Here is a 9428-nt window from a genome sequence, read left to right on the forward strand (position 1 = left end):
AACATGTCAGCAGTGATGAAATGGTGAGGCATGGATAGTCGGGTATAGCGATGCTTTTTGTACGGAAAGAAGATTTCACTCTCTCTACTTACACGTTCTAAATTTTGAAAGGATTTATTTCTCAGTGTCGACGTTTTTCATGCATCAAATTACATTTGGCTGCTTATACGAACTTTCAAATGAAATGAAGTTCTTGTTTTCTAGTGACGAATTAAATGAGCCCATTTGTAAGAGGACAATGAAGCCATTGTACTCGTCACCCTGGCCTCCTTTTGAGGAGACAGAGTTTCTCTTCAAATTTGTGTCCTTCTCTTCCACTTTAAATAAGAATCCTAAGCAAACACAGACATGCACAGATACACAAATTGTTTCCTTTTTCAGTAGCATGATCAACGGAAAGGATATCTATGATGTTCTTGCGGCACTTGTGCCGTCGTATGTCACTATGATATTAGCCTATGGCTCTGTCCGGTGGTGGAAAATTTTCACGCCGGACCAATGCTCCGGCATCAATCGTTTTGTCGCGGTCTTTGCCATTCCATTTCTTTCCTTCAAACTCATTTCGTCCAATAACCCCTACACCATGAACTATCAGTTTATTGCTGCTGACTCTCTCCAAAAAGTAGTCATTCTCGGATCCCTCTTTGTTTGGAAAACCATCAGCAAGAATGGTCGCCTTGATTGGATGATTACTCTCTTTTCTGTGTCTACTCTCCCAAACACACTAATCATGGGCATCCCTCTCCTCAATGCCATGTATGGTGATTTCTCAGCCTCTCTGATGATTCAAATTGTGGTATTTCAGGGCGTAGTCTGGTATACTCTATTGCTCTTTATGTTTGAATATAGAGGAGCAAAGGTTCTCATCAGTGAGCATTTCCCCGGCAAGACTGCAGGCTCCATTGCTTCCTTTCAAGTTGATTCTGATGTTGTTTCTTTTGATGGTCGTGAGCCCTTACAAACTGATGCTGAGATCAGTGATGACGGTAATGCTAAATCACTACTTCTTTTCAAAATTAATTTTTATTATAATACTTTTTGTCACACGTGGGCTTAAACTATCTAGAGAGACTCAACACGTTGGGACTTAAAAGGTAAATGATAAAGATAAGATTTAAATTTAGGATATTTAGGCTAATATCATGTTAAATCACTATTTATTTCATAAGCTTAAAAAAATAAAAAATAAAAATGATGAGTTTTTAATAATTATTTGGGTTAAACACCTTTTTAATCCCTGAGTTTTAGAAAACTTTATTTTTTAGTCTTTGAGTTTCAATTTGCATCACAGATGATACCTCAGTTTTGAAAAATGACCGAATAAGTACCTTGGTTAACTTCTCCGTCTAAAAACTAACAAACCGCCACGTGTCACTATATAAAAAAAATTAAAAATTAAAAATCTTTAAAAATGAATTAAAAAAAAATTGAAAAAAATAAAAATAAAAAAATTTAAGATCGGTTTTGGCCCTTGGGGGTGGCCGAACCACCCCCCATGGGGTGGTTCGGCCACCCCATACCGGCCAAGGGGGTGGCTCAGCGGCTCAACCATCCCTTGTCCCTTGTTTTTTTTTTTTTTTCAATTTTTTTTTAATATTATTATTTTTTTAATTCATTTTTAAAGATTTTTAATTTTCAAAGATTTTTAATTTTTAATTTTTAATTTTTAATTTTTTCATATAGTGCCACGTGTCAACCTATGAGGTTGACACGTGGCGGTCCGTTATTTTTGGACGGAGAAGTTAGCCGAGGTACTTATTCGGTCATTTTTCAAAACTGAGGTATCATCTGTGATGCAAATTGAAATTGAGAGACTAAAAAATAAAGTTTCTAAAATTCAGGGACTAGAAGAGTATTTAACCCTAATTATTTAATTTATATTTTAACAGGTAAGCTTCATGTCGTGGTGAGGAAATCATCTGCATCTTCCATGGCTCCACGAGCATCTAACCTCACTGGTGTAGAGATATATTCAGAAAAATCCTTCCGAGAGCTGACAACAAGGGCTCCAAGCTTCAACCAAGCAGATTTTTCCTTGCATGGACATGCAAATGGCCCCCAAGTTGGCGCTTTTGATGATACTTTTTCATTGCCATCTTCGAAAGGAGTGACGCCGAGAACTTCTTTGAATTTTGAAGAGGAGATGTTGAAAATTGGGAAGAGAAGGAAGGAGGATGCAATGCACATGTTTGCTTGGAGCTCAGCTGCATCATCTCCTATTAACTACGGAGCTGCCACGTCCACTGACTTTGGGCTCGTAAATGATATTTCCGAGGCTGCCATTAAGGTGGAAACAGCTTCTTCCACAGGTGCATTGACATTTCAACCCTTCAACAATATTTGTCTCCTACTCATTAATTTAGTTTCCATGGAAACTGAAGATGTAATTTTGGGATTAAAGAATCTGGCTTAGTGTCATTAATTATCGATCTATCTATAAGATGTCAAAATTGTTAATGTGGGCCAGCCCCAGTACTCCTCTCATTGATCGATCCTCTTGGTAATGAAATCTTAATTAGTAATTACGTACTATGAACTCTGAATGTTTTATCATCAATTACTGGTACAGGTATGGATGATGAAGGAGATGGCGAAAAGCAGAAGCAAATGCCTCCAGCAAGTGTCATGACCAAGCTCATTCTCGTCATGGTTTGGAGGAAGCTCATAAGAAACCCTAACACATACTCAAGTCTTTTAGGCATCGCATGGTCTCTAATATCTCCAAGGTATTCCAAGAATCTCTCTCTCATATTTTCAATGGTCATAGGTTAATTTGGCCAGCCTCAAATGTCCAAATGATAGTAGCCGAACCACTCTATGGCTATCTTTATTTGGTCATTTGGGGTGGCCGAATCACCCCTTTAGTCTATAGGAGTGGTTTGTCACTTCTAGACTGACAAACTGGGGTACTGGCTTTGCTCAACCACCCTTAAATGTTTTTGTTCTCTCTCTTTTTTTATTTTTTTTTTATTTTTTAACATTTTACTTCTTATGACATTTTTAGAAATTTTAGGGGCTAAAACATCACGTACAACACATGACTTTTTCTCAATGCAAATAGAAGGAAAAACTTAACGAATGAGCTAAATTGTCATAACTTGATAGTTTGTGGGGTGCAAGTGTCACTTTTTAAGCTTTGATGGATAAAATGCAAAAGTGGAGATACTTTGAGGAGGTAAAATATTTTTTTCTCAATTTTACATTAGGTGTAAAAACTTAATTTCATTGACACCCCCAAGAAATTTAGGGGAAATACACTTTATGGTCGGGATTAGTTGAGAGATAATTGAAAAACAAATAATCTAGTATAAACAATCGATGGAAATATTGGGGGACTTTATTATTATTATTATTATTATTATTAAAAGCAGGCCAAAGCACAAGTCTTAAAATATAAAAATTAAAAATTTGAATATCAAATAGAAATTAGCTAAAACAAAAATCATTTTTTTAGTTACTGTTACTAGAGAAAATTGCAATTCTTTTACAGTAGAGTGTAGAATAGTAATGAACTTTAATTATCATTTATTTCCACTATTCTTTATTAATTATAAATTTAAAATTTAATTATGTATTAGGTGGCACATCAAAATGCCGTCTATTGTGAGTGGATCCATATGGATAATATCTGATACTGGTCTTGGAATGTCTATGTTTGGTCTAGGTACGTACTCAATTCTCTCCACCTTATTAATTTAATCCTTAAAGTTTCTTGCTAATAATTGTATGGAACCTTTGTTACAAGGGTTATTCATGGCCTTACAGCCAAAGATCGTTGCTTGTGGAAAATCTGTAGCAATGTTTTCGATGGCTGTTCGGTTCCTGGTCGGCCCAGCGGTGATGGCTGCAACCTCTTTAGCCTTGGGTATTCGCGGGGTTCTTTTGCATGTCGCAATTGTTCAGGTAAATCTCATCTCAAATCATTCTCCCTTTTAATATCTTTTTCTTAATTTAATCTTTTTCTTCTTGTCTCTGCAGGCTGCCCTTCCCCAAGCGATCGTTTCCTTTGTATTTGCCAAGGAATACAATGTCCATGCAGACATACTTAGCACTTCGTGAGTTTATTTATCTATCGATTCCCAAATTAAATTATATATATATATATAAAGAAAAAAGAAAAAGAGAGATTTTACCCCAGTGCTCGTCTTGCAAACTTCTCAGGGTTACCATTGGAATGCTGATTGCTTTGCCCATAGCGATACTCTACTATGTGCTTCTGGGGCTTTGACTTCCGTCTCTGAATCCAAGTCAAGCTTAAGTGGATGCGGATGTGAATGCGGATGTAGTCTATAAAATGTATAAGAAGAGATGCTTTTGGATTAAATGCGAAAATAAATATTGAATGAATAATATTAGTTTCAATATAGATTTCACTACTATCTTTTCCTTCTTAATTTCTTCACTACTGTTTAATTACTTAAGCTCTGAATTGGATAGACCACAATTCTAGTTGTAAGGCGGGGGAGTAGACTGGGGATATATTTTAAGTATTATATTGCGCAAGCAAAACTTAGATTATTGAATAAATAAATGAATGAACAAATAAGAAAATAATTAAATACTTAGACCTTATGAGTCATGGATATCAAGATCATATTATATCTTTTGATACTTTTGCTGTAATTTTTGGGACACTTTTCCTACGAAGATCTGTGGGTACTTAACAATTTGGGGAACGACAAGGTTGAGACGGGACTTCCTTTTGCACTGCTAATATTGCCTCAACAAAATAAGAAAACAGTCAAAGGGTGCTTGGCCAGAGCCAAAGACACTCAAATGCTTAAGTTAGCATGTTTTGTTTTTCAGAGAATATCAATGGAAATTTTTCATTATTCTTTTACCTTGGTGCCTTCCCTTTATATAGTGTTCATAGTGCAAGTGGAGTTGATTGCTCCGTCTTGAAAGTCTCGAAATCGAAAACATGATGCAGCCTTTGATGTGACTAGATGCCATGTGTCGGTAGAGAGGGAGATTTATCCACCCTGTGTGTAAGGCTTTGAGTGGGCTCGAGGTTTACTTGAACAGATGTGACGTGTACTTTTTCTAACATTTGGCGGCTCAAGGAAGGGTGATTTGCATGTGTCGGGCCGTACTCACAAGCGTTTAGTCTATGGGGGTGAATCATGGTGATCGCTAGAGGTGGAATCGAGGATCATTCCTTTACCATGTTGTGACTAACAGTCGACGGCCCACTGATGGGGGCGATCTCTGGGTACTAACAGACCGTGCGACCAAGCGGTAAGAAGGCTATCGCCAAATCTCGAGCACTAGAAAGACTTTGGACCCGGTCTTCAAGTGCTAATGGGACACTGATCAATCTTATCTGTGTACTATCACATGTCATAAGGGGTAATAGATGTACACTACAGTGACCGGATGCGAAACAGGGTCTGAAGATACCCTGTTGATGTGGGTCTGGTAATCACGGCGGGACCTCATAGATCGTGTCGTGATCTCGCCCTCTCATTGTGGTCAAGATCGAGGGATAGATACGTACCCAGATTAGTGAACGACTCTGAAGGACCCATTACAAAAAAAAATAAAAAATCACTGATTTAAGCCTTTTTTTTTTAGCCGTTTTAAGGCTTAAAAATGGCTCAACCTATAAGGTATTAAAACTAGGTTTAAGCCGTTTTAGTACAAAAACGACTCTAATTATAGCCATTTTTACCAAAATGGCTTAAACTAGTGGCGTAGCAAAAGACTAAAGTAATTAATCAAAGAGCAGTGTCTTTGATTCTGCAAGGAGAAGTGCATGTGTTCGTCTTCTACCTGAAAAGATAAAAAGAAGCCCACAAGATAAAAGAAATATAAGATGCCGTAGAGTATTTGAGAGAGAAGTCTCTGATTTGATAATAATTTAATTGATTTCTTTTTACATAATAAGCAAGTCTATTTATAGAAGAGAAATGCTTGTAGAGAAACTAAACTTAATCTTAGTAGCAATAGTAAACTTAATCCTAAAAAGAAAAAAACTAACTAAAGCAAATCTAGTCCTAGTAAGTAAGGGAAACAAATAAAGCAAATCTGGTCATAGTAAGTAAAGAAAATCTAGTCTTAGTAATTAAAGGAAATAAGTCTTAATTGTAAATAGGAAAATAAAATCCTGACTTGATTGTCAAGTCTTTCCTTTTATACTTGCATAGTCTGAGAACAGGTAAATTTCTAATCAAACAGCCCCGCTTCAATATTATTTTTTAAATCTTTTCTATTTTTTCGTTTTCACTGAAAATAATAGTAAATCTCATCCTACATCAGACAACCCCACTTGGAAAATACTCATCCTCGAGTTTTCTTTGCGATATGTCACGCGCGTCTCTTCTGGAGAAAGATACTTGGAGAAATCTACATAAATAGCACTAAGTCACGACATTTCCTTTTCATCTCATTCCATAAAAATTCCTCCAAATACTTTTTTCTTGATGTCATCTTCAACTTTATTGTCTTCTTCAAAGGAATTATCATTGTAATTTATTTTTGGGGTGATCGTGATGAGCTGTGCATGAGGTGGATATTTTTTTTCACTAGTACAGTAGTTGGAACCAATGGTTGTAGCTGCACATATTGTTTCTCTAACGGCAATTCCACTTTCTTACTATAACTAACATTCTCTTCATATACAGTTTCCTATTCGGAGATTCATAAATATGGTTACAAACAGGTCGAACGCAACTTACATCATCGTCACTAAGATCTTCATAAACCGTTGGTCGGTTTATGGGTGCATGTTGTTTGTTAGGAATTGGCCTCACTCGGATCTCATCGTCATCATTGGTATCATTGTCCCCGTGATTATGATTAGGACCTATGTGCATGCGCTCCATCATCTCCCGTATCAGGCACATCTCTCATCGCATCTTCTGCTGCATCATTTGCATGATCTGCCGCTGGAACTCTTGGAATTCAGCTCTCCAAGGAGCCTCCCTATCATGAACAACATTGTTATAGAAGTTGTTATTGTAGTATAAGTTGGTCATCGAATCCGGATCACGCCTGCTCGGATACCCCATGAATTCGGCTCTCAAAAGAGCCCCTCCCCTACAAGCGGCATTGTTGGAGAAGTTCGTCACCGTCGTGCTGATTGATCATGATTAGGATAAAACTTGGTTCTGATACCAACTGACGTAGAGGAAGACTAAGGTAATCAATCAAATGACAATGTTTTTGATTCTGTAAGGAGAAGCGTCTTCATCTTCTATCGAAAAAGATAAAAACAAGCCAGCAGGCTAAAAGAAATATAAGACGCCGTAGAGTATTTAAGAGAGAAGTCTCTGATTTGATTATAATTCAATTGATTTCTTTTTACATAGTAAGCAAGTCTATTTATAGAAGAGAAATACTTGTAGAGAAAATAAACTTCTAATCAATAAATAAACTTAATCCTAAACTTAATAGTAGTAATAGTAAACTTAATCCTAAAAAGAAAAAAAAAACTAAATAAAGCAAATCTAGTCCTAGTTAGTAAGGGAAATAAATAATGCAAATCTGGTCTTAGTAAGTAAAGGAAATAAGTCTTAATTGTAAATAAGAAACTAAAATCTTGACTTGATGATCAAGTCTTTCCTTTTGTTCTTTCATTGCCTGAGAACAGGTAAATTTCTAATCAAACGCCTCTTCTTCAATATTATTTTTGACATCTTTTCTATTTTTCGTTTTCACCAAAAGTATTAGTAAATTTTGTTCGATATCAAACACCCCCACTTGAAAAAAACTCATCCTTGAGTTTTCTTTGCGATATATCATGCGCGTCTCTTCTGGAGAAAGATACTTGGAGAAATCTACGTAGATAGCACTAAGTCACGACTTTTCCTTTTCGTCTCATCCATACAAATTCCTCCAAATACTTTTTTCTTGATGTCATCTTCAACTTTATTGTCTTCTTCAAAGGAATCATCATTGTTATTTATTTTTGTGGTGATCGCGATGAGCTGAGCATGCGTTGGATATTCTTCCACTTGTACAGTAGTTGGAACCAATGGTTGGGGCTGCACATATTGTTTCTCTAACAGCAATTCCACTTTTTTACTGTAACTAACATTCTCTTCATATACAATTTCCTATTCGGAGATTCATAAATATGGTTACAAACAGGTCAAACGCAATTTACATCATCGTCACTAAGATCTTCATAAACCGGTGGTCGGTTTATGGGTGCAATTGTTTGTGAGGAATAGGCCTCACTCGGATCCCATTGTCATCATTGGTATCATTGACCCTATGATTACGATTAGGACCAATGTGCATGCGCTCCATCATCTCCCGTATCTGGCACATCTCTTGTCACATCTTCTGTTGCATCGTTTGCATGATCTGCAACCGGAACTTTTGGAATTCAGCTCTCCAAAGAGCCTCCCTATCACGAACAACGTTGTTATAGAAGTTGTTATCGTAGATAAGTTGGTCATCGAATCCGGATAATGCCGGCTCGGATACCCCTTGAATTCGTCTCTGAAAAGAGCCCCTCCCATATGAGCAGCATTGTTGGAAAAGTTTTTCACCATCGTGCTGATTGATCTTGACTAGGATAAAACTCGGCTCTGATACCAACTGACGTAACGGAAGACTAAGGTAATCATCAATCAAATAGCAGTGTTTTTTATTCTGTAAGGAGAAGCGTCTTCATCAACTATCCAAAAAGATATCAACAAGCCCGCATGATAAAAGAAATATAAGATGCCGTAGAGTATTTGAGAGAGAAGTCTCTGATTTGATAATAATTCAATTGATTTCTTTTTACATAATAAACAAGTCTATTTATAGAAGAGAAACATTTGTCAAAAAACTAAACTTAATCTTAGTAGCAATAGAAAACTTAATCCTAAAAAGAAAAAAACTAAATAAAGCAAATCTAGTCCTAGTTAGTAAGGGAAATGAATAAAGCAAATCTAATCATAGTAAATAAAGGAAATAAATAAAGCAAATCTAGTCTTAGAAAGTAAAGGAAATAAGTCTTAATTGTAAATAAGAAAATAAAATCTTGACTTGATTGTCAAGTCTTTCCTTTTATACTTGCATTGTCTAAGAACAGGTAAATTTCTAATCAAACGGCTCTGTTTTAATATTATTTTTGACATCTTTTCTATTTTTCATTTTGTAACGCCCAGTAATTTCAAGCTCTAAAGAAATCATTGATATTGTTGAGGAGACAATATCCACATGTTTTTATAAGCAAACCTAAAGATGTTTTGAAAACTTAAAAGATCAAAACCTAAAAACCCTTAAAAACCTAAAAATAACATTTAAGCTTTAAACTTTGATTGAATCGAAAACAGGTCAAACAGACTCAGATTTAGTTAATTCAAAGACCGTGGTACTCACAATAGAAATATCTATCACATGGTAAAATTTTGTGAAAAGTTCACATGTTGACTTTTTGGATTTGTAGTTGACTATTTAGGTGCCAAGTGGCACTTTTGGTTAAACTTTGA

At 36.0% G+C, this 9428-nt stretch overlaps 1 protein-coding gene across 1 annotated transcript; it reads left to right on the plus strand.

Annotated features, from left to right (window-relative positions):
* Positions 1-385: 385 nt before the first annotated feature.
* LOC133852111 (auxin efflux carrier component 2-like) lies at positions 386-4228 on the plus strand. Its single transcript, XM_062288786.1, has 7 exons — positions 386-986; positions 1890-2309; positions 2570-2726; positions 3579-3664; positions 3746-3903; positions 3979-4055; positions 4162-4228. Exons 1-7 carry the CDS (start codon positions 386-388, stop codon positions 4226-4228), a joined length of 1566 nt encoding a protein of 521 aa, XP_062144770.1.
* Positions 4229-9428: the final 5200 nt, after the last annotated feature.

The sequence above is a fragment of the Alnus glutinosa genome, chromosome 12 (assembly GCF_958979055.1).
Source record: "Alnus glutinosa chromosome 12, dhAlnGlut1.1, whole genome shotgun sequence".
NCBI classification, from domain to species: domain Eukaryota; kingdom Viridiplantae; phylum Streptophyta; class Magnoliopsida; order Fagales; family Betulaceae; genus Alnus; species Alnus glutinosa.

Coding starts and splice junctions, on each gene's coding strand:
- LOC133852111 (XM_062288786.1), top strand. CDS start 386: ATGATCAACGGAAAGGATATCTATGATGTTCTTGCGGCACTTGTGCCG. Junction 987..1,889: donor TGCTGAGATCAGTGATGACG/GTAATGCTAAAT, acceptor ATATTTTAACAG/GTAAGCTTCATGTCGTGGTG. Junction 2,727..3,578: donor TGGTCTCTAATATCTCCAAG/GTATTCCAAGAA, acceptor ATTATGTATTAG/GTGGCACATCAAAATGCCGT.